The following is a 27,565-nucleotide window of genomic DNA, read 5'->3' on the forward strand; positions in this document are numbered from 1 at the left end:
CCAATGTACGTTTGGCCTGCAGCCCGTCTTCCTGCTCCAGGACTGTTCCCACGCACTGTGCTGCGAGCGCTGGAGGAGAACACTTGCTTTTCCCATTTGCACTCCTCCAGGAGAAGGGAGTTTTGCAGTAAAGATAGAGGCTCCATTTCCAGTTAGATTCACTTACTGCTCAGGCATGTACCATGTGGCAAAGCTTGGTTGCCCCAACCCTGCAGCACTCAGCCCTGGGTGGCACAAGTGGGCAACCATTTGCAGAGGTTCACAGGGAAAGGCCAGATACAGAGCCCATCAGATCCCTGGTGGAAGGGGCTATCATTCAGTGGTCTGACTGGGGAATCTTCCCTTTATTATCCATCAACTCCACACCCTTCAGGCTGGATTTCCCCACCCTCCTGCCCTCTCCTCCCTGGGTTGCCCAGCTACTGCAGGGACTTGGGTGCGCTAGGAACTGGACAGAAAGATACTTCCACCCCCTTTGCCTAATTGCTCTGAACTTTCCCGTACTTCACAACAGCATCTTGCTTCAGCCGCAAACGTGGAGGGGGCAAAAGGCTAAGGCTTAGATCCACTGAGATATTTAGGAACCTAACTCCCATGGATCGCAGTGGGAATCAGGCTCCTAAATACCTTGGGGCATCTGGATCCATGTGTCTAGGAAGGTCTTTGCCATCAGGTCGTCCCCGTTGTCCATCAGAGCCCAGAGGTGCAATGTCAGCAATGACAGTTGCTTCTTCACCCTTTCCCCAGGAGGGAGGATTGAGCTGGTGAATTCGCTACAGACCACCAAGGCCTAGCACATGCTGCATCCACGGATCCACTCCTATGAGCTGCTGTATCAGTGTTATATTGCAGTAGAGTCCAGAGGCCCAGCTGAGATTGGGGTCCCATTGTGCTAGGTGCTAGAGACAGGCCGTGCCCTAACCAGCTCACAGTATAAATGGACAGGACACCGGGTGCATGAGCAAACTGAGCCATAGAGGGGAAATGACTTGCCCAAGGTCATTTCCTGAACCCCAGGCGAGTGCTCTAGCCACTAGACTACACTGCCAGATACAAAATTGCCCTGGGAAGGGATATTGGACCGAAACCATGGATTCCCTGCATTCCAGCAGCTCTCAGATCATTGCATCAAAGAAAGGAGGGAGGGCAGCCTTTCCTCTTCCCTGCATCCTCCCCAGAGCTTTTGTGTTGTGGCGACACCCCAGCAAACCTGGAGACAACTTCATATCCCAGACTATTCTGCAGCAATGGGCTAAACCATTCAAGACAACCATGACCACAAGACAGCAGCCAGGATGCCTCAGAGCCTTGCTCAAGTCATCAGAGAAGCAATAGGAACAGTGTACGCAAGCCAAGCTGAAACTGCACCTATCCTGGCTCCTTGGGGAGTGAGAGGCAAGGTCAAGACTTGAGCACTGCTCCCTCTAGTGGTAGGACATTTCCCACAGCGCCGTGGTTATGTTAAAATACATTAAACCACAGTTTCTTTAAAGTTGTTTAACATGGAGGCTCATTTAGGCTTCAGGGTGTTTTTATTTTAAAGCTATTTTGTAGATTCTAGGTTATTTCCTATTCTCCCAGTGCAACTGGATCAAATTTTGTGTATGAAACTTTTTTCGTTGAAAACTGCAGATGTGGCAGCACGGAAACCTTTCGCAAGGTCAAGTCTGGTTCCCAGACCTGTGTCAGCTGGAAACCCTAAAAGTAGTTCTAAAAAAATCAAAGTGTTTCATTTGGATGTTTTCAAAACAAAATGTTTGATTTCTTAGAATAAAATGGTTTCATTTTAAAACTCTGTTAAATTTTTTAATAAAAACCATCAAACCTGGTTACAAATGCTCAACACCGAACTCACATGTTTTGTTTGACTTCAAGCAATTTTTCTTCCAGACTGTTTGATTCTCCAAAACTTTTGAAAAAAATAGTTTTTGGTTTAACCACAAATGATTTTTCTCTTCTGATTTTTCGGAATTGCCAGTGAATTGAGAATCTGTTATATGCGTCTTGTTCTATGTCACAGATACAGGGCTAGCTGCCCCTTGAACCCCTGCTTCCAATCTCACTGAACACACCCCACTCAGCTGTTAGGCCCCTTGCCTGTAACTATACAAGGGGCAAAACCATGATTACCCCATTCTCAGACCAGTCTCTGCTGTAATTCCCTGGGCATCAGCTGTGATTGCTCAGCAGGATCAACTGGGTCTAGTGACCTGCAGGCTTTCCCTTCAGGAGCTGGAGTGAGCACGGGGACCTCAAAGCAAACTTTTCAGAATAAAGTATTTTTAATTTCAAAAAGTAGGAACAAAGCATCAACAGAGCACAGGGTTCTTAACACAATGGAAGGTCTAAGCACATCTGTATCTTACCGAGATGCTTAGGGAGGCCTAGCTTATCCCAAACACCCCCACCTCCAGGGACTGGGGCTCAGACTGCTTCCCTGCAAGTATGTCTGCACTGCAAAACAAGGTGTGTTCCTAATTTGGGTTAAAACAGCAATGAAGACACAGCAACTTGGCTTGTAAATACATTAGGGCTCAACTCAACTCCTCCCATCCCCATTTTTCACTCTTCCTATCTGGTCATCCTAGTTTAAACCCAAATTGCTGTGTCTTGACTGCTATTTTAACCCAAACCAAGAACACGTCTTCGGTTTTTTTTGCAGTGAAGACAGAACTTCAGTTGTTACCAACTCTCATGACCCTGTCATGGGTCTCAGGATAATCATTGTTTTCCTTAAAGCCCCAGCTCCTGGAGTCACGTGGAGATGTGATGATTTCAGCCTTGATTCTTAGAGAAACAGTAAGCTTCTGGCCCTCGGAGCTGTGGAGAAAGCATCAAAATGTGACCTCAGTGCACCCTAGAGGCTCAAAAAGCAGAAAGCAAATTAAAAAAAACCAACAAATTTAGTATTTTTACCTACTCTCACAATTTTAAAGCCAATCTTGTGATTGGTGGTGAGCCTGACTCATGATTTTGGAACATTTGGGGTTGGCAGTCCTGTAACTTGCCTGTCTCCCCCTGTGCTTCTCTTCCTTTCCAAAGTTCTGCAGTTGCCTGCCTGGAAGCCCCCCGAGATTACACCCCTGCTTGCCAGCCAGGTGGCCTCAGCATGGACCAAGGTAAACTCTAAGGGGAAAGACCCTTGCACTGTCCTTTAAGTATTGGTAAGCAGGGCACCGTGAAGCTAACTGTCTCCTGGACAGGAGGGCATTAACCCTTCGTAACCCTACGGCAAGTACTACCATAACAGTCAATCAGACAGATAGAACATATAAAATTCATGAAATATTACAGGCATCTCCCATGTCCATAGGTGCCAAGTCTGTGGGTGCTGCAGGGCTGGAGCACCCGTGGGGGAAAAAAGGTGGGTGCTCAACACCCACCAGCCACAACTGTTTGGCAGCACCCCCAATCAGCTGTTTGGCGGGGCCCCTGATTAGCTGATGGGAGATGCTGCCCAACAGCTGTGGGGGCTTGGGGGAGGGCAGAGAGCAGTGAGTGGGCAGGGGCCTCAAGGAGGAAGCGGAGCAGGAGTGGGAAGAGGTGGAGCACGGGCAGGGCCTTGACGGAGGGGGAGGAATGAGGGGGAATCTTGGGGAACAGGGTGGAGTGGGGATGGGGCCTAGGGGCATTTCTGCCTATAAGGTGCTCCCCCTATGCCCAGGCACGGGGGGGGGGGGGGGGGAGGCGTGCAGCAGAATGAAAGCACAGATTTGGCAAATGATCACGTTTTTATATGCCATCCTACTGTGCTCCAACAGGGCTGAGGGAAGGCAATGCCCCCGTTAGGCCCTGATTCAGCAAAGCTCTTAAGTGCCTGCTTAACTCGACACACGTATTTAAGGCCTGCTGAAATCAACAGGATTTAGGCATACAGGCCGGAGATTTTCCAAGGGCCCGGAGGGAGTTTAGCTGCCCAAATCCCATTCAAAGCCAGTCAGAGTTGGGTGCCGAATGTGCACAGGCACCTTTGAAAATGCCATCCCCCTTAAAGATAAGCACATTTTCAAATGCTTTGCTGCACTGGGGCACAGTGGGGTGGGGCAAAGAGCTGAAGCTGCAGGACTATTCCTGAGCTGGCAAGTGCAGCAAGAGTTACGCAAGTGGGGACAAAACCTCTAGGGGTGTTTGTGCTCCCCCCCATGAACACCCTTTGTTTTAGGGGTTTGGATCTGCTAGAAGTCCTTAGGGTGCCTCCCCCTCTTTTTAAAGTTTTTAAAATGTGTGGAGTGGGGGAAGAAGAAAAATGATTTAAAAATATAATGGCTGCTACACAGAAAGCCTCATTGAAGTGCCCGAGTGCCGTCCAACTGCACCAGCCAGAACGCACCTGCTGTATAGCAGGACAGCCCAGGCAGGAACAAGCATTGCAGGAACTTGGATTTACCGAGGGTCTTTCAGCCCCTGGAGCTCAGCAGACGGTTCCTGGAGAGGGAGCAGAAGACCAGAAATTAGGGCGCACTAAAGCTCATACAAGGAAGGAGTGGAGCCAACATGGCATGCCCGTGCCCCTGTCAGTTTTCTGGGTTGGGGGCCACAGCTGCTTTGGTCATTTGGGGCAATGCTTGGGGCACAGTAGACTGGAATGATGGGCCTAGTGATTCTACCCCAGGCCTTCTGGGTGACTGGAGGCAAGTCACTTACAGTCTTTTGGCCTCCACTCTGAACCTGTGAAATAGGGAGAATGATTCTTTCCTTTCTGCCCCTCTTTGGCTTGTCTCTTTAAACTGTCAGCTCTTTGGGGCAGGGCCTTAGTCTGGATGTTGCTGGGCTGACCACCGTGAAACTCTGAAGAATCTAGCCTGGGCCTTTGAAGTCAATGGGAGTCCCACTCCCTGACCCCAATGAAGCCACACTCCATCTTGCCAGTAACACTGTCTGGGTTCTATCAACCCTTCTCCCGCCTGTCACTCAGCCCCGGAGATCTTATACCACTGCTGGTGACCCACTTGATTCTACTCCTGCCGCTTTGCACTCACTTGGAGACCTGGGAGGGAGGGAGGGAGGGAGACATCTCCCTTGAGTCTGGGGACCAGTACGAGGGTGAGGCAAGAAATCAGAACCGAGAATGAAGCGTTGACTCAAAGAGCCTATGCATCAGGGAACTAATTGCCTTTTATGGCTACAGTCCGTTTCCAGCGTGCACTGAACAAAGGCCCGTTTCTGAATCATAAAGCATTTGACAGTAGTTCCACTTTGTTTAAACCTAGATGCATTCAGAAGGGTCCCTCTCAAGATCAAAATCCTTGATTTTGAGAAGTAATGTCCCTAGCTGAGGCCCTGACAACACTTGCCATTATTACAGTCCATATAATTTTTAAAATCTAAATTAGTGTGAAACTCTTCCATCAGCTACACACCAGTGTAGTTCAGAGTAACCCTGCTGCCTTCAATGGAGTTACACCAGCTTTCCACCAACATCCCCAAGGACAGAATTTGGTTGTTCACTTAACACATACATTTACTTTGTGCACTGAACTCAGCTTGAGCATTTAAACTGGCTGGTTTGGGTGCTGCTCATAAGGCACAGCACTCGATTCCTTCTCCTGTGTGCACTGATGTGAATCAGGAGCGGCGTCACTGAAATCAGGGGAGAAGTGCTGGCCTGAGAGGGGTGTAAGGGAGAAAAAAATCAGGCTCAGTGTCTAATCCAGCTTCTGACATGCAATCCGCACACCACAGGCTTTGGGGGGATGGAGGTGTGTGGTTCACTACCTTGTATCAGCCCACATCTGCCTCCCCTTTCAAAGACGTTAAAAATCCTGAAGGCACATTTTCATAACAGAGACTAGCACGGTTTATTTTATATACTTACAATAAAGCCTATTATTTGTATGTATTTATATTACAGTAGCATCTAGAAGCCTTATCTGAGATAGGGGCCCCATTGAAATAGGTGCTGTACAGACACAGAGTGCTATGAAAAGCACACAATCTAAGCAGACAAGACAAAGGGTGGTTGGGGAAACTGAGGCACAGAGAGGGGAAATGACTTGCCCAAGATCACCCAGAAAATCTGTGGCAGGGCTGGGCATAGAACCCAGTTCTCCTCCAACCCAGCCTAGCTGCCAAATGAAACTGCCTCTAAAAAACAACCTTCAAGCTGAAACTCCAGTCAACGAGCAGTGTCCCTTTGAGAGACAAAGCGTTTGTGGTTTATAGTCTGGAGACATTGAAAAACAAACAAAAGAGCCCAACAGAAGTGCATAAAATCCCCCCGAACAAAGAGACCAGATTTTGGCTTTGGAGAAGAGAAGGTTCCTAGAGCAACGCTCCAGGCAGATAAATGACTTTCTGTTACTCCTACAAGTTCGGCGGGAAGGGAGAGAGCCGGAGAAAAGCAGTGCGAGGGAAGGAGGGGAAACCGGAGAGCGGGTAAGCGTGGATAAAGGAGAGCAGCAGGGAATGCTGTGCAGCAGGCAGGCGCAGGTCCAAGGTCAGCGCTCCCGCTCTGCTCAGTATGCCGCGCTACCTGCCGACTCCACATGAGCACACCCAGGCAGCCTGAGGCTATGCAGAGCCGTGGCCTCTGTCAAGCACATGCCACTGGCAACACAGCCCCCCTCCTCCCCCAGCCGAGAGGCCAGAGCTGTGCTTCATCTCCGTGTGCCAGCTCCAAGGGCGATTTACGGCTGCCCTCGCTGCCCCGCTCCCGGATCCCATTTCACTGCAGGCCGGGCTTTACACAGAAAGCCTTGGGGCATATGCTGCTGCAGTAATTCATGCCGCCTGTGACACGCCACAGCCGCTGCCTTGGCAACGGACGAGGGTGTTACAAGGCACCGTCGCCTCCCTTCTGTGTACAGATGGGGGTGGGTTTGTCTCTGGAACGGGGGAACCGTGGCTCAGCTGCCCACTTAGATGGACCAGCCTGAGATGTGCTAGGCAGGGCCGCATTTGGCTCTTGTCCGGCTACGGTCATGTCAACAAAACAGAACATGACCAAGCCAGCCTATTCAAGCAGAGAGCTGCAATGTCTGAGCTGGATCCCAAGGATCTATAAGATCCCTGTCAGGATCCAGGAGGTCAAGGCACTCACTAGCCTTTTAGCCAAAGTCAAAACATTTTGCTGCAGGTCCCAGTGAAATTACCTGAGCTGAAATTTCATCCCTGTCACACGTTTGTCCGTTTCACGAAAGCATGGAGTGATGGGACAGTTTGGCATCGCTGGGACTGCAGGCCCAAGGAGAGCACTAGCCCAGGACTGGAAAAGCAAGGGGGGTATTGTAGGCCAGGACTGAGCGACATTGGCAGACCTGGGCTAAGGGGGCAGGACTGGAATAGCAGGGGTGCTACAGGTCAGGATTGAGGGGCAGCTGCAGAGCTGATGTGAGAGAGCAGGGCTGGGGGTACTCTATAGTGCTCAGGACCAGGCTCCTCCCTTGCTCCAACCAGAGATCACAACCCCTGCGTTATACAATGTCTGGCTCTAGCCAGCATTATCAGCTACTTCCCTGAGTACTTACATTCACGTACACCCCCAAATAATTCAAAACTAGAGTCCGAATTAGAGGATAAGGTGCAGAGCTACAGTAATAGCTTGATAGGTGTCCCTTAAAGACTTGAGAGGTGCTGTGTCCTAATGATCAGTACCTGTGCCTGGGAGTCGGGACTTCCATGTCTGAACTTGGTAACTTTCACCCAGCATCATCAGGAGAGGGAAAGTGTCTTGGAGGCTATGGTCACAATTCCCATGTGGAAAGAACTGTTTCATGGCAGCCCCCTAGCCCCAATAATCCAACCAGTGCACTGCCAGGGCCCGGACTGCACGATCTCAGATGTTTTCTATCTCTAACTTCTATGATTCTCTGAGGTGTCAAGTTCAAGGTCTCAGTCCTTAGTTTCAAGACGCTCAGCGGCCTGGGCCCTGGACACCTCAAAAATAATCTAAAGCTCCGGGATGAAGATGGTGATCAGCAACTCCACTCCCCAGACACAATAGAACCTTCTACCACCAGGGTAAAGCTCGTTTTTAGACTGTTCAATGAACACAAGCACTGAGGACCATCTCAAACCTCCCCACCTTCTGATTCATGGTGGACTTCTCTGACCTGCCTTCTCTACATGCGGAGCAATGCGTCCATTTAAAAAATCAAAACCAAATGATCCACTGCACATCCGATTCTCCCCTTAGAAAAGGGCAAGAGAATGAATGTACCACAGGAAGTACTCAGAGACTGCTGTGATGGGGGTGTGTGATGGGGCGTTTGTCCCACAGTAGCCCATAAAGGGTTAATAGGACCTTAGGGAGGCTGTGCAGGAGACAGCCAATTGGAGAGGGGCTGTGAGGAGCAGCCAATTATGTCTGGACAGGCCCATATAAGAAGAGCTGCAGGGCAGAGCAGGTCAGTCACTCCCTGGAGCTCAAGGAGGAAGGAAGGAAGGAGGAGGACGACTGGCTGCCTTGCAGGCAGAGGTCAGCTAGCACCTTGGACAGAGCAGTGCTGGGCAGGATCAGGGGAGCAAGAGTGAGCTCCTAGCGGACTGCTGACAAGCTGGGGCCCTGAGACAGGAGCGGAGAAGGTGCTGGGGCTGCGGGGAAGTGGCCCAGGGAAGTAGCCCAGGGAAGTAGGCTAAGGGGTTGGCGGGGACATCGCATGTGGCTGCCATCTACAGGGTCCCTGGGATGGGACCTGAAGTAGTGGCTGGGCCTGGGTCCCCGCCTTTCCCCTAACTGCTACCAAGGAAGTGGCTGGACAGTGGACAGCCGTTCCCCTGGAAGGGGGAAGAACTGAGTGTGACACAGCTGGAGGGCTATGTCTTGAAGAGGATGCCACAGTCCTTGGGGTGACACGGGTCCAGGAGTGGAGGTGATGGCAGGCGAGACACCGCCAGAAGAGGGCGCACTGACTAGCAGAGCTGATCCCTGGGACATCCAGCAGGAGGTGCCGCAGTGGTGAGCCGAGGCCCATCACAGGGTGGATAAGAACCTACGCAGAAGAACACAATAGAAGGGTGACCCTTTGCTGAGTAGGCCGATATAAGAAAGGACAGGGACGTTTCTGGTGAGCTGGGTGAAGTTACAATCCCAAAGCCATGGAGCAGCTGCTGCCTGGCCTTTGGGTGTTGGCAGAGCCCCACCAAAGAGTGTAAGCCACAGGATGATGCAAGTGCCAGTTGACTGGGCTTTGCTGAAGAAGCCATGGGGAAAAAAGCACCTCCTTAAGAATCTGCATTGGAATCTAGGCTGGGCCGAAGCACAAACCCAGCCAGCACCTCCTGTGCTTTGGGGGCGCATAGAGCTATGTCCCATGAAAGATCTGCGGCTCACAGGATGGCCCTGTCTCTGATGCCAGCAGGGTGAATAGAGGGGGAGGAAACACGACTGCCAGACCTTCATGTGCCCCCATTCAGCTATGGGATAGGGCGGCAAACTCATCTGATTTCCCCTTCACAATAACTTGAGATCCCACAGACCGTGGGGCGGGGTCAAGTCAGAATCCAAGAGAGGGTTTTACCAAGGCAAGTTGCACGCAGACACTGATGCACACATGGGACACACGCAGATGGAGATGAACCATTGTATTGTGACTAGGGCTGGTTGACAATTTTCCAGAAAAACAGTTTTCCATCAGAAAACGCAGAGGCATCCAAACTGGAACCGTTCATGGAAAAGGGCTGGTTCTGACAATCTGTTCGACTCCAGATATTTTTGACACCAGTTTCTAAGTAGTCAGAATGTTTCATGTAGACATTTTCTCAACAAAAAATGCCCGTTCTCTGGTTCCAACAGACTTCGCACTTAAATTTCTAAGTGAAGAATTGTTACAAAAATTAAAAGTCTACTTGGAAACAAAAGGTTCTGATTGACCTGGACCAAAATTCTCCATGACTTTCAGTTTGCAAAACTTTTCAAGATTTTGACTTTTCAGCTGGGAAAATTTTTAGATCCCAAATTTTCGAGGGACAGGAAAACCAACCTCAAACAGAGAGGGACCAACAGGAGCTGTGTTCTGCCAAGAGAGAGACAAAGTGCCCTGTGTGGCGAGAGGACAGATGTCCCCTCTTAAGGAGGGTGAACTCTGTGTGTGATTAACATGGATCTGTACTGCTCAGTCACTTTAAAATCATGGACTCTTCCTGCAAATGAATCTAGCCAAAGGGAACGCCATTGCTCTGGCAGAAAGGAGACACACACACAGAGCCCGGCTTCAAATATGCAGTAAAAACGTGACTTAATAGCTTTGTTATTGTTTGACATTTGGGTTTTACTCGCTATAGAAAGTGGCACTAATTACTTCTTAGTTACACAGGAGCTGCAGTGTAACTGGAGCGCAGGGTTTTATGGAGTGCTGCCAACTGTAATTGCAAAGCCGTTTTGTGGGTGAGCCGCACAGTTCCCAGTTCTGCAATGCACTGCCCACCCCCAAAGTCAATGCAGTCCTAAGGGTAGCAGAGGCCTCACGGGGGCTGCATGTCTGGCATTCGCAGTGACCAGTGGACACAGGCGACCACACTCCATACAAAGTGCAATACTCTCTCCGGGCTACAGCTGCCTCTTACAAATATGAAAGTACTAAGGTGAACAGAGGAGGGAGACGGCTCACACCATCCCTCAAGCTCTCTCTGCGTGGCAGGCTGTTAGCTCATGTCCATGGCTGGCTTTGGCATTTTGCTGGGAAGCCACGGGAGTGAAATACAGGTGCGAGCCTGAACTGCTGAGCAAATCTGCCCAGCTCCTGAGATGTACCAATGCAGTGATGTCTGCTGTCTGGCCTGACCAGAGCTCTTCGGTGTTTGTTAGGCTGGAGGTCTAGGTTGGATATGAGGAAACACTATTTCACTAGGAGGGTGGTGAAGCACTGGAATGGGTTACCTAGGGAGGTGGTGGAATCTCCATCCTTAGAAGTTTTTAAGGCCCGGCTTGACAAAGACTTAGCTGGGATGATTTAGTTGGAATTGGCCCTGCTTTGAGCAGGGGGTTGGACTAGATGACCTCCCGAGGTCTCTTCCAATCCTGTGATTCTAAGATTCTATGAATTCTCCCATCGTCCTTTTATGACACCATTTACTTCCTGGGTACCCTGGTGATGGGGCATTAGAAATCTGTAGATAGCCCACAGGCAATTCACCTGAGCCTGTCAAACTCAATCATCCACCACCTTCCCAAGCACATGATCCTCCAGAAGGTCCCTCACCCACGAAGGAGCGAGGTGGCTCTTGACTTTTGCTCTTATTGTTACATTTCACACTAGATTGCTCCACCTCTCTCTCTCCCCGCTACTCCCACCTCCTCCAGCAGACAGATGACAAGTGAGAATGCATTGTCCCATAGAAATGATCTTCCCAGCATAACTCCCTGCCCTTGCATTGTCTGGACAAGCTTGGGTGATTTCTAGTGGCAAAAAAATTGGGGGAAAAGGGGGGAATGGTCATTCAGAAAAGCAGAAAGGAGGGGGAAAAAACCCATCTTCCCATACACTCCCCCTTCGACAGCCTGTCTGCTGGGTGAGAATGAGACACGCCTACCTTGTGAGATCCAGGGGGATTTTGAAAATTTCACACTCACTCCCAGTCTAATTCCACACACTCAGAAACTCTGCACAAAGGTCTCTCGACACTCCCAGCAGCACAATCTGAATTTTTCCCTATGAAAAGCCACCTTCTTGCTCGCCCACCCCGCTTTGCATTTGCTGCCCAGTCACTAGCATGCAGAGCAGGGCACGTTTATTCCGGGTCTGTTTGCCTTTTTGTTTTGCGTGGCTCTGCTCCTGCTTCTGGATGTAATAAACTGTGCTCCAGCTCTGCCTGCATGAAGGAGGTGCAATGGGCTGGCCAGAGGGCGCTTGGCAATGCCACATTCCCAAGGGAGTTGGAACCTCTTGCTCAATGGTTGGGCAGAAGATGGGAGCATCAAGGAGGACAACACACAAGGAGGGTGGCTGAGGTACTCACCTTGTGCTGGGCCAAGCAGACTCCACAAGCTAAGTGGGATCAGGTCTGCTCAGTGCAGCATTGGGAGACCTCCAAAGAACACAAAGGAGCTCAGGACGTGGAGCTGGTGGTTTTACAGACAGCACTATTTTCTTAGGTGATTTAAATACGATGGGACCCACTTAATCCAGTCCGTGGTTGCAGAAGTACTTTATCCTGCTGTTGGCAATGTAGTAAGAAAGATGGCCTAGTAAAGACAGCCCCCAGCTGGGACTCAAGAAACACAGGTTCAGTTCCTAGCTAGGCCACAGATTTCCCGTGTGTGACCTTGGGCAAATCACTTAATCTACATTGTGCATCCCGGGGAACAATACTGATGTATCTCACAGTAGGGTGATAAATCTGCTCAGATATTATGGTAACAAGGGCTGTAAAAGTACCTAGGATAGACCACAGCTGAAGGGGAGGCGGCCTTGTAGACTCCGCCAGTCACGATGGCACAGGCTCCTCTGCTCTATATGTCATGGTTACCTCCTGTCCCACTCTCTGTGGCAGCCCGTGTCAGCAGGTGGCAGGTCTCGGTAAACAAAGTAGGTCCAGCTGCTCCCTTTTGGCCAATTCTGAGGGAGGGGCAGCACCTGTCGCTAAAAAGGGCTAGGCCTTCCCCATGGCAAAGTTGTCAGTAACATTCACCATATTAATGGTGATTCCGTTTAATTTCCACCTTTTCACTACATTTCCTCCACCTATTTACATTTAAGGAGTCCTCGTAGAGGGAGCGTGCACGTAACTATCTGCATGAACAAAGCGACACTAACTATCCCCCGGACCGTGACCTGTTCCCGAATGGAATTGTGTGTGTAAAGTTCCGAAGAAATGAGCGAGCACTAACTTGTTAACAGAGCAGGTTAGACTTAAGTTCCAAGCATTCTGTAGTTCAAAGCCTGGAATGGCGATCCTCTAACTACACTTCCCACAATGCCCCAGGAAGCTTGAGCACACCCTTAAAACCATTTATGAGCTTTTCATTGTGATGGCAGATTGTTACATTAATTTTTCTTTTTTTACTGTAGAAGTGAGGCCATGTGCTATTTTTATTAAATAAGGTGAGACGCATTAAAAAATCAACGTTTAAAAGTTACTGTTCCAGTAACTCCATACACACATAGTATCGGCTCCACTTCCCGGAAGTCCAGTCAGATGATGCCGCTGACACACAACAAACATAGCCCAGCATGAGGAAAAAGCCGGATATTATAAGAGCTTTACTTTTTTTTGACAAATGTCTGGTTAAATTAAACTGCTATAAAAGCATCAGGAGGCCTTACCTTACAATTTTTAATGTCACCCACCTCTCATTAATTCAAATGCTGTCTCAAATGACATCATCAGATAGCAGTTCCTGCAAGGAGGATGGCTTCCTCTTGACTGTTTTTTTTTTGTTTTGGGGTCTCTGAAGCTGTTTTTAGTGACATACCCTTTAAAATTCCTAAAATATATTGATAAAATGTGTATTTCATACCACATTGAAGTTTTCCTTTAAATAGGGGTTGAAACCACCTATGCACATGTACATGCAATGACCAGTGCTTATATGCCATATACTCTCTACTGAATATAGAGTGGCCTAAATTTTCCAAACGGACTTTGGCTGCCACAATATTTTGGGGTGCAGATTGAGATCTGAACACCCGCACTCTGAAAACTAGGCCTCTTTAACACATCTCAAGTTGGGCACTTAATAGTGGAGACAACCCAAGTCTCCAGTTGCTTTTGAAAGTTGAAACCAATGTACGCCGTTGTAATTCCCAACGATTTCAACAAGCTCCTCAGACCAGTTGAAAAGCTCTGCTCCAGGATAGGATTATGAAGAGGTCACTGCAGAATCAAGTTCTTATCTGATTATGTATACGTTAGTAAGGACAGGCTGTGAAATGGGTATCATCTTTATGTACAACTGTCTATGACCCAAGGACCGCTTTCACTGACATACTAGTTCACCGAAGTGTGTCACGGAAGGTCTGTACTGAAAGCCTGTTTCACTCTGATCAGCATAATCATTGCAAAATATAAGTACAGAGAATACGTAAAGAGCTATGTTTTTATACACACACTGAAAACTGTTCTTAAGGTACGTAAAACAGGTCAGCAGAAGGCAGTAAACAGGCTCCATTCACACAATGGACAGGAGACACTTCTCTTCCTGGCTGACCATTGTGTAACGGGTAACAGGTGTAACGGGTAAGCTGGGGTGTACCATTCCTTTGGGAACAGCAGGTCCGGTAATTCTGAGAATGTCCAGTGGAACAGGGGCTGAACACAGCGGAAGGATGCTCAGAGGGTTCGGGGGCCGTCGGGATCTGTCACTAACCTGCAGAGGGACAGCAGAGGCTGTGTAGGCTGGTGGGGGAGTGCTTGTGAGGTCTGTGGCTAGGGGTGTCGTAGAGCTGACAGGCACAGACAAGGCTTCTTCACGCTAAGCGCAGGTGGTAGCGAGGTGCCTTACAAGAGTGGGTATCCCTAGGAACCATAACGCTGCCCCTCACTGGGCTCCAGAGAGGGTTCATTAATGCTTTGAGATCACAGAACAGAGAGTAACAAGAAAGGTTTCTTCAGGTATGTTAGCAACAAGAAGAAAGTCAAGGAAAGTGTGGGCCCCTTACTGAATGAGGGAAGCAACCTAGTGACAGAGGATGTGGAAAAAGCTAACATACTCAATGCTTTTTTTTTTTTTTCTCTGTGGAGAAAGAAGTGGTTCGGGACTATTTAGAAAAGCTGGATGAGCACAAGTCCATGGGGCCGGATGTGCTGCATCCGAGAGTGCTAAAGGAGTTGGCGGATGTGATTGCCGAGCCATTGGCCATTATCTTTGAAAACTCATGGCGATCGGGGGAGGTCCCGGATGACTGGAAAAAGGCTAATGTAGTGCCCATCTTTAAAAAAGGGAAGGAGGAGGATCCTGGGAACTACAGGCCAGTCAGCCTCACCTCAGTCCCTGGAAAAATCATGGAGCAGGTCCTCAAGGAATCAATTCTGAAGCACTTAGAGGAAAGGAAAGTGATCAGGAACAGTCAGAATGGATTCACCAAGGGCAAGTCAGGCCTGACTAATCTAATTGCCTTCTATGATGAGATAACTGGCTCTGTGGATGAGGGGAAAGCAGCGGACATGTTGTTCCTTGACTTTAGCAAAGCTTTTGACACGGTTTCCCACACTTGCCAGCAAGTTAAAGAAGTATGGGATGGATGAATGGACTATAAGGTGAATAGTAAGTTGGCTAGATTGTCGGGCTCAACGGGTAGTGATCAATGGCTCCATGTCTAGTTGGCAGCCGGTATCAAGTGGAGTGCCCCAAGGGTCAGTCCTCGGGCCGGTTTTGTTCAATATCTTCATAAATGATCTGGAGGATGGTGTGGATTGCACCCTCAGCAAGTTTGCAGATGACACTAAACTGGGAGGAGAGGTAGATACGCTGGAGGGTAGGGATAGGATACAGAGGGCCCTAGACAAATTAGAGGATTGGGCCAAAAGAAATCTGATGAGGTTCAACAGGGACAAGTGCAGAGTCCTGCACTTAGGAAGGAAGAATCCCATGCACTGCTACAGACTAGGGACCGAATGGCTCGGCAGCAGTTCTGTAGAAAAGGATCTAGGGGTTACAGTAGACGAGAAGCTGGATGTGAGTCAACAGTGTGCCCTTGTTGCCAAGAAGACCAATGGCATTTTGGGATGTAGAAGTAGGGGCATTGCCATCAGATCGAGGGACGTGATCTTCCCCTCTATTCGACATTGGTGAGGCCTCATCTGGAGTACTGTGTCCAGTTTTGGGCCCCACACTACAAGAAGGATGTGGAAAAATTGGAAAACGTCCAGCGGAGGGCAACAAAAATGATTAGGGGACTGGAACACATGACTTATGAGGAGAGGCTGAGGGAAGTGGGATTGTTTAGTCTGCAGAAGAGAAGAATGAGGGGGGATTTGATAGCTGCTTTCAACTACCCGAAAGGGGGTTCCAAAGAGGATGGATCTAGACTGTTCTCAGTGGTAGCAGATGACAGAACAAGGAGTAATGGTCTCAAGTTGCAGTGGGAGAGGTTTAGGTTTGATATTAGGAAAAACTTTTTCACTCGGAGGGTGGTGAAACACTGGAATGCGTTACCGAGGGAGGTGGTGGAATCTCCTTCCTTAGAAGTTTTTAAGGTCAGGCTTGACAAAGCCCTGGCTGGGATGATTTAACTGGGGATCGGTCCTGCTTTGAGCAGGGGGTTAGACTAGATGACCTCCTGAGGTCCCTTCCAACCCTGATATTCTATGATTCTATGACGCTGGCGAAAAGCAAAGTAATTACCGGTACTATGGGAGAGATTATTACCCACGAGGCTTCAGAATTTGAGTGCTTTTGGTGCCTCTTTCTCTTGGACTCTATTGAAAAATCTCCGCCTACATTTATATCCGCCAAGTCTTCACCACCTCTAGATTTCCTGGGTGTGCATCTTTTAGACTGTCAGCTCTTTGGGGCTCGCACTGGGACTAGTTTTGTGCACTGGGCAGTGCCACACACATTGCCAATGGTAACCACACCACTATGCCCATCTCTAGTTTAACCATTTCATGCCAAGAGTAAATGACCTCTACAAAACGATGACTGATCCGCCAAGTCCAAGGAGTTACCTCTGAGATGACATGGTTCTTTCTCAGACGCCCAGTACCTCTGAGTAGAGACTTGGGGTAGGATTTTCAAAAAGCACTTGCTCAGCATTGGCCCAACTCATACCACTGATTTCAAAGTGAGCAAACCGCCATTTAAAATTCTCCTTTTAAAACCTGAGCCACCAGCTATAAGAGTCACTGACATCTCCCCAGTGCATCCCCATCTAAGAGGGCAGAAAACCACGCGTCCTGCGTTTGAGAAAGGGGCAGTGGTGGGACTCCCATCTCCTGAACTAGAGTCTGCCCCACTTGGCCCAGGTTTGCCCCTGTTCAAGGCTGGGCCATGCCTGGCATCCTGCAACCACTTCCCACTTGATGCTCAGAGCGGGATTTTCAAAAGCACCATGCATCCGCCTAATGCTGCTTCCCAGTGATCTCAATGACAAAACGCCCACAGCCTTCAATGGGAGCAGAGTTAGGCCAACGCTCAGTACATCTGAAACCCCTTCTTTACAGGTGGGAACGAATAGAGACCGCATCCCAAACTCCAGAATCATTTTAGGCAGCCGCAAGATGTAACCTTCCAGGGAAGCCTTAAGACACCTTCCCAGGGAGCAAGCTGACACTGTGACTGAAGGCAGTACTGGGCTCACATCCACTCCCTTGGGAAACCAGGCAAATCAGGCCAAGAGCAGAAAGAAGGGTTTTTTTTAAAGCTATGCAGTGATAAAACATATATATAAATAAATAGAAAATTTGCAGCAAACATGTGTGATCTGTTGCATCCTCTGTTAGCCAGAGCAGTTTTGATGTAAGACAGCAAATCCCAGGGGGAAGGGGGTGAAGTGAAATACTTTATCAGCTGGGTACATATGTAAACCAGTACCCCCGGCTGAAAAGCAAAAGCTTCTTTTCCTTTGAAACTGGGGAAGTGAAAGGCCACTGCTGGCTGCGAGCGTGGACAGAAATGACAGGCACAGAGATGAACACTAACATTTTCACCTTCCTCGTGGGCTCGGATAAACAACCAGTTGTGGTTAACAGAAATAAAAAGGGATTCACCTATTTTTAGTAACAGTTTTGAATTTTTTTTTTTTAACGTACACGGATGTTTTTTAAATTATTCAAGCAATAGGAACAATCGGTTACAAAAACAAACGACTGATGTTCCCTTGGGGAGTAGCTTTCTCAGTCTGAAGGGCCAACTCCCCAGATTGCAATGCTGGTGGGTGTGCACCTCGCTGAGGTGAAGGAGTTAACGTTCTAGCCTGAAATCCTTCTCTGGTTTAACAGGGCCTTCCCCAGGCGCACGCTGACGGGCATGTGTTGCTTGCAGATGGAAAAGGCTCGTCTTCCACCTGTGGATTCAAGGGGCATTTCCCTTTTGGCTTTAAAGGGCCTGGCTACCAGATCTGTGTCTGAAGCAAGAATTGGTCCTCCGGTTTAAAGGCCTGGCATAGCAGGTTCAGATGGCAACAAATGTGCTTCATCTTCTTGGTTGCAGAATACAGAGGTGGATGGATGCCACTCACTCTCTCTGGGTCCATCAGCAGATGACCTGAAGGAACAGAAAAACCAAAAACAAAACACCATGTAGCATTGTTACCTTTCATCACTGTTTAGAAACCAGGACAGAATCTTCTGCTACCAAATGTACACAGTAGAGGCCAATGTAGCAATAGCATGCAGCAGTGTGGAGGTGGGGGGAGGCTGAAAGTGACCAGACCAACGCACTTGAAAGCAGCCAGTCCTTGTGGTGGGGGTAAAGAAACACAGACCCCTAAGTGAAGTCCCCTAAGCCACAGCCCAAGTGAAATGCCCATTAAAAATGAACAGTGCTGCTCCCCAATTCCAGGGAAAAGTTTTAATGCACACAAAATAAAGGTAAGCAAAATGGATGGAGATGAAGGAGGAGGAGAAGAGAGAGAGAGAAAAAAGGAGAGAATGAGTAGAGGGACAGGGAGAGAGGGAGAATGAGAAAGAAGGGGGAGGGAGTGAAAGAGCACACACGCGCGTACCCATCTGGGCAATGCATCACATTGAAATTGCCCCGCATTAAAAATTCACCAGCCAGTGAATTTTCAAGGGATTTGTAGTAATTAGATGACAAAATGCTGGCAAATCTCAGGCTTGCCGAAGATGTTACTCAGGGGTCAAAGACTCGACACTTTTGGCTGGGTAATTTGTAAGTGTCAATCACACTCAGCCATCAGAGAGAAAGGAAAGATCTAACGGCTGAATTCTAACTAAGTCCACTGTTCTTGCCTTCAGCCACCCTGTCTGCTATCATCCCCCCTCGCTCCCGCCTTTATGTAATGCAAACGCAGCCGCTGCCTCTCGAGAGGGACTCAAGACTCGGCAGTTTAAACACAGATTTCTTTTTTTAAACTTCCTGTTTTTATTTTTAAAACCCAGATGCATGGAGAGAGTGAAACCTGTGTGGTTATTTTCACGTGGCTAGAAAGACGACTGCATGGCAGTCCCTGTCACTACAGGTCTTTCCCTGGTCTCCCCAAATCCCAGTGCCATTTCACCTACTGGTGGAAGAATGCATTGGTCCACATCAAGGCTTTCCCTAGCTGACCCTCAGTGTGCCCTAGGCCCCGTCTCAGTGGCTGGCAAATCGGGATTTTCTCATTTAGTCCCTTGCTACGTTCTTAGAATCACTTTTAGACAATGGCCTCTTATCCCATCCCTCGTCATCCACCTGGCTCCCGGGAGAAAAGAACAAACCAAAATAAAGCATTTGCAGTTTCATTTGCCTCACATGATACAAAACCAAGATCTACTCAGGCTGTCACAGAAGACCCAGGCCCCGATCCTGCGATGCACTCCACATCGGAGTCCCTTATGCTTATATGCAGCCCCACTGCATCTGAAGGGGATGAGCATGGGTGCAGGGGTTTAGCTGCATAGAGCCCAAGGGGTCTCAGTGAGCAAACCCAGTAATAAATCACAAGTGCGGTAATCCAGGGAAAACGGCTGCATAAATGACACTGACCTGACCAAGCGAGTAGGAAAGAAAGGAGAGGATTTACTCCTTTTCTTTACTCATGAACCAGGATGCCCTCCACTGACACACTCCCTTGCAGGAGGCTTAGACAGAGGTCAGAAGTTTGGGAGTGCAACAGATATGACAGTTCAGTGGCAAGCAAGATGAGACTTGTAATGCAGTCTTATGAAAGGGTCACCAACTTTCAGTCACCAAGTTACAGACCCGCAGCCAGAGGAAGGGTAAAGCACAGAACTGGGAACGAGGTTTACTGGGCTCAGTTCTTGGCTCTGTTATGACTTCCTGAGCCAAACTCTGCTCTCACTCACATCTGGCTCAATCCAAAGTAACTCCACTTCGTAGTGGCTTCCACTTTAGGGTCTTAACTCAAACTTTGACTAACTGGTGCTCTCCTGCAAGATGCAGCGAAGCACTTAAGCACGTGCTTATCCCCTTTGAAGTCGGTGGGATTCCTCATGTGCTTACATTTATGCACATGCTTTGGAGCTTGGCTGGATCTGGGCCAGACCTCAGCACCTTGCAGCCTTTGAGCCACACAACATTCCTGAGAGGAATAAGTTCCATTTTACGGATGGGGAAATGGAGACGCAGAAAGGTTTGAACATTTGACTTTAATGTGGATGCCTGAAGTTAAGCACCTAAATCTTTATTTTGGTGCCAAAATTAAGTGTCTTGATTGTCCACAGCACCCAGCGGCTTTGATGGGACCCGTGGAAGCTCAGCAGGCTCAACAACCAAGCTAAACTTATTCAGGTGCCTATCGTCAGGCATTCAGTTTTGAAAGTGTTGATTTAAGCGGCTTGGTCAAGGTCCCATCATCATCATCACCATGGCAAAGCCCTAAGGGGCATAGCTCCTTGCAGAATGAACACCACTTGGTCGATCTCTAGCTAGGTCCTTAAAGTGGTCTGGCTGGATATTCAACTTATGTCCATCACTGGCGATCTTAGTGCATCACTGAAGCTTTCAGCCAAGGTCCCCCATGGAGTCACATTCTATTCTCATCTACTACTAGTATAACCCCAGAAGCTGCCACTCTCGCCTTGGGAATCACTCCAGGCTCACACACGTTTAAGAGCAAAATTTGACCCAAGAAACCTGTAGCACAGCTGGGCATAGGACCCAGGACTCCTAACTGAAACATCATCCTCTCTCTAGGGGTACCCTGGGATCAATGCGTTTCAGATCAGGGCTCTGCTGAACCAAACTTCACTCAAGTTTATGGCAATCACCCAATTCCCTTTGATGGCATAACAACCCTATAATTCATAGCTGCTTATTCAGGCCACGTTCGAGATACAACAAAAAACTAATTGATTCACAAGCGTCTGTGCAAGTTATTTTAGGTCACCAAAAATCACAGGGGCGTGTGTCTAGCTGCATTCACTTTACCTATGTTTTATGTGTTTAAACAATGTCATTGCCCACTCTCTAAACCCTGTGGCTCACATCTGTTTCTGGACTGCCAGCAAGGAAGAAGGAAAAGTGGGAGGAGAGGTAACGACTGAGGTAGTGAAGGTGTAGGACTGTCATGAAAAGCCAATGGCAAGTGGCTAAATCTATCCTTTTCATATAGCAGAGATTGGGCACTGCGGCAATGACGACACAATCTAGGGCAACTGGGATTATATAGAGGGGACAATTTGGGCATCAAAACACCAAGAATTTTAGTGTGGGTGCGGCTGACCCATCAGACAGATCCCAGGGCAAAGTAGTCCTACCGTATGTGATAAAGAATTCCCAAAATACTAAAAAATGTAAGTCTCAGAAAAACAGCCCTCTTCCTCAATTCCTCCTGTGGGCTAAATTTTGTAAGATTCTGTTTTATAGAAACACGGGAACAGAAGAAAATTACATTTGAAAAGAAGAAATACACTTTTGTGTAGCAATCTTGTCAAATCTCGCCATAGGGTGGTGTGACCGTTATATCAGTGGTAACTCAACCAAACAGCATTCTGTTGATCTTGACCCATAGAAATGCCCTATGTAAATCAGCTAAGGGGACTGTTAATGTTACTGTAGTTTCGCCTTAATTTAAAAAGTAATTTAACAGCTGTGAAATGCTGCCCAACAACAGAGCAGATTTGAGTTGGGGCTATTTTTGCTAGCCAACAGCAGGATTTTAGTTCTATTATAAACATTTAAATAGCATTAATTTTGTGTTATGGCACCTAGAACTTTACAAAGGTGTCTTTTTTATTGTTATTTACATTGAAAGACATACAACCAAACATGCAAAGTACACATGCTGGCAGGTAGATGCGGGCAGAGCTAAGGTTGTGTGGGGTATTTTATCTCTTCATTTTCCACAGTTCCCTCCTTTTTTTAGTGGAACTTTAACTTTGAACTTCTTGGCTTTCATCCATTTGTGTTTTTAAACTACAACATTCCACTAAAATTTTTTTTTTCCTCCCTGTAAGTTATTGATACATATTTACAACTTTAACTCAATGAATTTCTCCCTTGGGAATAGATAAACTATGGATCTGACCACATATACACACCCACATGTGCACAGCGAGTGAAAGAACCAAGCCACTGCTGTGATATCCCATTGATGATCTATTAGGTCAGACCCTGGTCCCAGGGAGATGCTCTCCAGAATTGCAAAGGAGCCAGCCAATGGAATATACTCTGCATTTAAAGTCTTTTAGGCTTCAGTTGAGCAAAACACTCAGGATAAAGTTTTCAAAAGGATGTAGGTGATTTAGCAGCTTAAGCTCTACTGAAAGATTCTTGGAATCTGAATAAGGCTCAGGTCTGGTCTACACTACAATGTTGCTCCCACCAATGTAAGCCCCTCACTAAACTGACTTAATTGCATGAGAGGCGTAACACTTAGGTCACTTGCAGCCAACAGAAGGAGCTAGTATGGCCATGCAAACAATTTTGTAGTGTAGACTTGCCCATTGGCTCGTAAGTACCTGCGTCACTTTTAAAAATAGGTCTTAAGCTCCTAAGTCACTTAGGTAGTGGCAGTGTGACTTGCAGCCACGGAATACGGGCTCAGGATGCGTGTTTAGGTGTGACTAAACAGGACTGATCCTCCAGCCTCTTCCTGCAGTTCCAGGAACATACCGATTGCCAAATGGGATCAGCCCAGTGCAGTCTCCTGCCTGACAGTGGCCAGGACCAGCTCCTTCAGAGCACAGTCCCAGAAACCTTGCAGTAGACAACTGCAGAACATCCTGCCTATGGAGGAAGTTCTGCCCTAGTCCCTGCCAGTTAGAGGTCGTTGTATGTCCTGGAACAGGCTGATATCATAAAACCCATTGTTTTTTCAAGGACTCTGTTTAGTCATATTGTACATCATCCACTCCCCCCATCTTACAACCCTCCTCAAACGCTTCACTGCCTGCACCCTTTGGTTCTTGCCATCATGGCTTGACAAAAGATAATGCAGCAGAGCGTCAATCTAACATTGTGGTCCATCTAATCCAGGAGCCTGTCTCCAACAGCAGCCAATGCAAAATGCATCAGAGAAATTCCCCAACACCTCCTATAAATACACTCCTATGTGCCACAATGTACCAAGGGAGGAAGTTTCTTCCCAAGCTCAATCTGTTGATGGTTTTATAGTCTGGGATGAGGATGAAAGCTCATCTAATTGCTTTCCCCGGGGAAAGCCATATGCTAGTCTTAGTGACAGGTCTAACCGTTTATTAAAAATGTCACCAAGATGTTTGACTCAGCCATATCCTGCCTCAGTGAGTTCCACAAGTTAAAAAGGGAAATAGTTTGATATGCAATTATTAGTGTTATATTTATTGCCATTAAGTGCCCTCCTTTATTATAACAGAGTACACAGGCAACAAACAAGCCTTTCTGGGCACAATTCCCTGTATATATATAACTCAGCTCCTCTTGCTCATCTTTCCAATGACACATTTATGTTTATAAGCAGTGCTGTGTGCAATCATTGACACAGTACCTTTGTTCAACCTTGTGCCCCGGCCTTAGAGCATTATAACAATCCGATGGGGACTGCTCCATCACTTGCAACACATGCAGTATACCTGCAGAACAACAGGAGGGTACTGAGGGGCAGCCATACGCGCTCTCATTCTGCTGCTGCTACGCACCATCGGCTCAAGCTGCACGGCCAGGGTTTGACATGCTCACAGCCTCTCATGTGAATTATAGCCTTGTGCTCCCAACTCCTTTATTCTCTCTCTGGCTGGTGAAGGTAATGGCAAGAAGAAAGGAGAATTCACAGCTTAGGGGAAAGTGGAGGTCAAAGGTTCTGGAGTTCCAATATTTCTTTATCTTCTCGAGTGACATGGGAAGATGCTCAATCCCACAGACAGTCAAAGAATTACAGCTCTGTATGTCTCTCTTCAGTTTAAACACACAAGGAAACCAGTGTGGAGGAGTTAACCAATTAGTTTGGGGGCCTTTCCAACCTTTTACTCCACAGTTCATAGTTCAGATCATTCTGGCCTAGCCTAGAAGGACTGTAAAGTGGTTTGAGGCGAGACGGAGGTTCCTAGATTACTGGACATCTTCTGTACCTACTCGGAGGTCCGCAGGCCCAACAGATCAGTGTTTCTCTGGGCGCTAGACAACTCAAGGCGAATTGTAACAACTGTACCACACAGGGATAAGAGTCTGGTCGCCATTCCTTCCCTCTGGATCAACTGGGTGTGTACAGGGCCTCAACTCTAGCTGGAGAGTGAGCATCACTACCAAGGGCAACCCAGCGCAGAGTACAGGATGTGTATGCTACTCCCTGAACAGATTGCTGAGACACTCACCCTGAAGTTGGGCTTTTTAAAGTGCCTGGCAGATTCTACTGGTCAGGCTAGAACACCTTCCTCCCTTCCCCAAAAACACATGCTCACTGAAGTCAGCAAAAACATCACTTCATAGATGTAAAGGCCAGAAGGGACCATTCTGATCTTTTAGCCTGACCTCCCAGATAATGCTGGATCATTTAAAGACCTAGAGAACTCTTGCTCCATTTGGTTTGGGGTATTCATTAGAATCATAGAATATCAGGGTTGGAAGGGACCTCAGGAAGTCATCTAGTCCAACCCCCTGCTCAAAGCAGGACCAATCCCCAATTTTTGCCCCAGATCCCTAAATGGCCCCCTCAAGGATTGAACTCACAACCCTGGGTTTAGCAGGCCAATGCTCAAACCACTGAGCTATCCCTCCCCCCATTCATCCCTGATGAACAACACTGGCTGGCTCAAATACACTGAGAGCGCCACAGGTCCATTTCCTACTTCTCCTGCCCCTCCACCGAGGCTCCTAACCTCACCACAGAGAACGGCAACCCAAGTCTAGATCTCACTCTAGCACGCAAAGGGCCATTACATGGAGCTACTGCACCAGCTATAGTGCCGATGCTGAAGTCAAATATGGAAGGCACGTGTTGCCAATGCCCTCAGAGGGGATGTCAACATGTCTGCCTTCCAAACTCGCCCCTTCCGTTGCCATGCCTTGCGGACAGATTTTTATGCTATTTCGTCCACGTACGGCACTGGTTTGCATATTTCACCGATTCCGGTCACATCGTGTACGCATATGCCTGAGCCAACGTTTGTTGATATTCTCTCTCCCTCTCTCCTAGTTCCAGTTTGGGGTGAAAGCCTTCCATATTAGCCAATTTGGATACCCATTTACTGTGAATTACTGAGCCTGATTATTATTCATGAATGGATAAATCTGAAATCTCAGTCTCTGCCATGCGATTTTTCTCCCTCTTGAATGCATATATTTAGGCAAAATAGGAGGCAGTGTGTATCACACAGTCTCTCTCTCTCTCACTCACACACACCATAGAAGGAAAATCTGGACAGTGGCTTTTCACAGCTCTAGTTTACTTTTTAACCAGTGTACATGGATCTGCCACAATCAGCACTGATGTTCACTGAGATGGGACACAGTAATGCAGGTGGATGCTAGCACTGTGTTACCTGAGGTGAGGGACGCTTTAAACTGGAGCAGGAATGGAAACTGGAAGTTACGGGACAGAGAGCCAACACCAGCCAGGAGCTCAGAAAATTGGAGCATTTTGACTGCTGGGTGCAGGAGGCTTAAGAACACATTCCAGCCCAATGCACACAACACTGGCTTACGACGCTGAGAGTTAAAGTCTGACGAGGCAGGAGTAGTTTCGGGCTGCCATGCAATCTTCTATAATTGATTCCAGGTTCTCCAGCAGGGTAGGCAGAGGGTTTTTAAAATTTAAAGGGCATAAATAACGATGAAAGAACGTAATTACTAGCTAAGGAAAGAGTCCAAAAGGCTACATTAAAAAAACAAAACCAAAAAACCCCCAAAGAAATCACAGCGCACCTGCACAAACAGCGGGGACTTGTACTGTGGACTCCACAATAATAATCACTGGCACTTATTGCATGCAGCCGTTTCCAGCCGGAGAGATACAAGGTATTTTACAGATGGGGAAACTGAGACAACGAGGTTAAGCAACGTGACTACCATATTTCCTATCTGCCCTTGCAGTCAAAGGGAATGAGGGAGGCAGTGTGGCCTAATGGAGAGAGCACTGGACTAGACTTAGGAGACCTGCGCTCTAGTCCTAGCTCTTCCACCAGCCTGCCGAGTGACCCTGGGCAAGTCACTTCACTTCCCTGTGCCTCAGTTTCCTCATCTGTAAAAATGGGGATGACAATCCAGACCTCGTCTGTAAAGTGCTTTGAGATCTACTGGTGAAGGCAGGCATTATTAGTATTATTCTAAACTAGAGCTCGCTCATGGGTGGGGAATACTGCAGGCTCTTCCATAGCTGACCTTTGAGAGACTTTGGTAACTTCAGCCGAAACGCCATGTTGCCTGCTTCAACCTGCAATTATTGTGCAGCTACAGGGAACCTGACAGGCTGGGGACCTGGGCTGAACCCCTACATCTTCACACACAGATTGGAGTATTCGCACACACTCCAACTGGAGGCATCCTCTGCGGAAAATCTGGAGCATGGTTTGCAATTGCTTTGATAATCCAGTGATACCCAAAATGGAACAGAGAGTGCATTGGATGTGCATGCCGCTCAGAGAAGTGCAAAAGGGGCTAAGCCACAGGGAGTGACGCGACCACCTTTTCCTTTGTTGGTCGAGGAGAGCAGGCAAGGTTACAGAGGAGAATGACCATCGGCACAAAACCACAGGAATACAGAGTTTACACACACCCTTGCAAGGATCCAGCAGCTGGCTGGAGCTCAGATGTGGAAAGGATTGAGTATGCCGCAACAACCTGGCAAGATGTGAGTTCTTCTTTCATCTCCACCAAAGGGCTGGGAAACAACGTTCACCATGCTGGTTTCTTCTTTGAATTCAGCCTCGAGATGTAGGTAGGGTCTTGTGACAGAATCTTTGTACAAGGTATGTCTTGTAAGGTTTCATTTGAAAACTCATAATTTGCTGCTCAGTATTGTCCTGATCAAATATGTGTGGCAACACTACGTGAAGTTATAAGATTCCCCAGTATGATGCTAAGAGTGCGTGTTCAAGCTCCGCATAGCACCAAACTGGTCCAAAAGGCCTGTCTTGAACAAAAGAGTGCACGTTTGCCTTAATTTGCATTTAAGCAGTAAACAGAGTCATCAAGCAGGAAGGCAAAACAAAGGAAGCTCAGACAGGGGGAAAAAAAAACCAGCAGGGAACATCCTTCCACTAAGACTCTGTCTCCTAGTTCCCAGATGGAAATGTTTTTCAAAAGGGGGATGGAAACTATAAAAAGAAGAGGCAAACACACCAAGCCACCCCTCTTTCTCTCCCTGCCCACCTCATTCTCTGCATCTAAGACGACAAAAGGAAATGGCCCTGGGACTCTGGGAGAGGAGTCCTGACCTGTAAATTTGGTCAGTAATCTGCTGGAGCCTGCAGTGAGACAGTTTGCTTTGGAAATGAGATAGTTTTTTAAGTAGATACTAAAAAGCCTTTTATCTTTATTTTTCTTGTAACCATTTCTGACTTTTATGCCTCATGACTTGTACTCACTTAAAATCTTTGTGTGTAGTTAATAAACTTCTTTTGCTGTTTTATCTAATCCCGTGGTTTTAAG

At 47.8% G+C, this 27,565-nt stretch overlaps 1 protein-coding gene across 4 annotated transcripts in view; it reads right to left on the reverse strand.

The window, feature by feature from the left end:
- Positions 1-1,798: 1,798 nt before the first annotated feature.
- The window catches only part of RBM19 (RNA binding motif protein 19), a 144,006-nt gene continuing 118,239 nt past the window's right edge, over positions 1,799-27,565 (reverse strand). The window contains exons 25-26 of one of the 4 annotated variants that reach the window (XR_012155096.1): positions 4,331-4,425; positions 1,799-2,820 (exon numbers count right to left, since the gene is read on the reverse strand). Coding sequence is in view for 1 of the 4 variants with exons in the window: in XM_073313158.1 (XP_073169259.1) it covers positions 17,928-18,082 (155 nt within the window). In the remaining 3 variants the exon portion in view is untranslated. Of the gene's footprint in view, positions 4,426-17,571; positions 18,083-27,565 lie in introns of those variants that run through there. The other 3 variants (XM_073313160.1, XM_073313158.1, XM_073313159.1) reach the window with 3 other exon arrangements.

The sequence above is a fragment of the Lepidochelys kempii genome, chromosome 15, assembly GCF_965140265.1.
Source record: "Lepidochelys kempii isolate rLepKem1 chromosome 15, rLepKem1.hap2, whole genome shotgun sequence".
NCBI classification, from domain to species: domain Eukaryota; kingdom Metazoa; phylum Chordata; order Testudines; family Cheloniidae; genus Lepidochelys; species Lepidochelys kempii.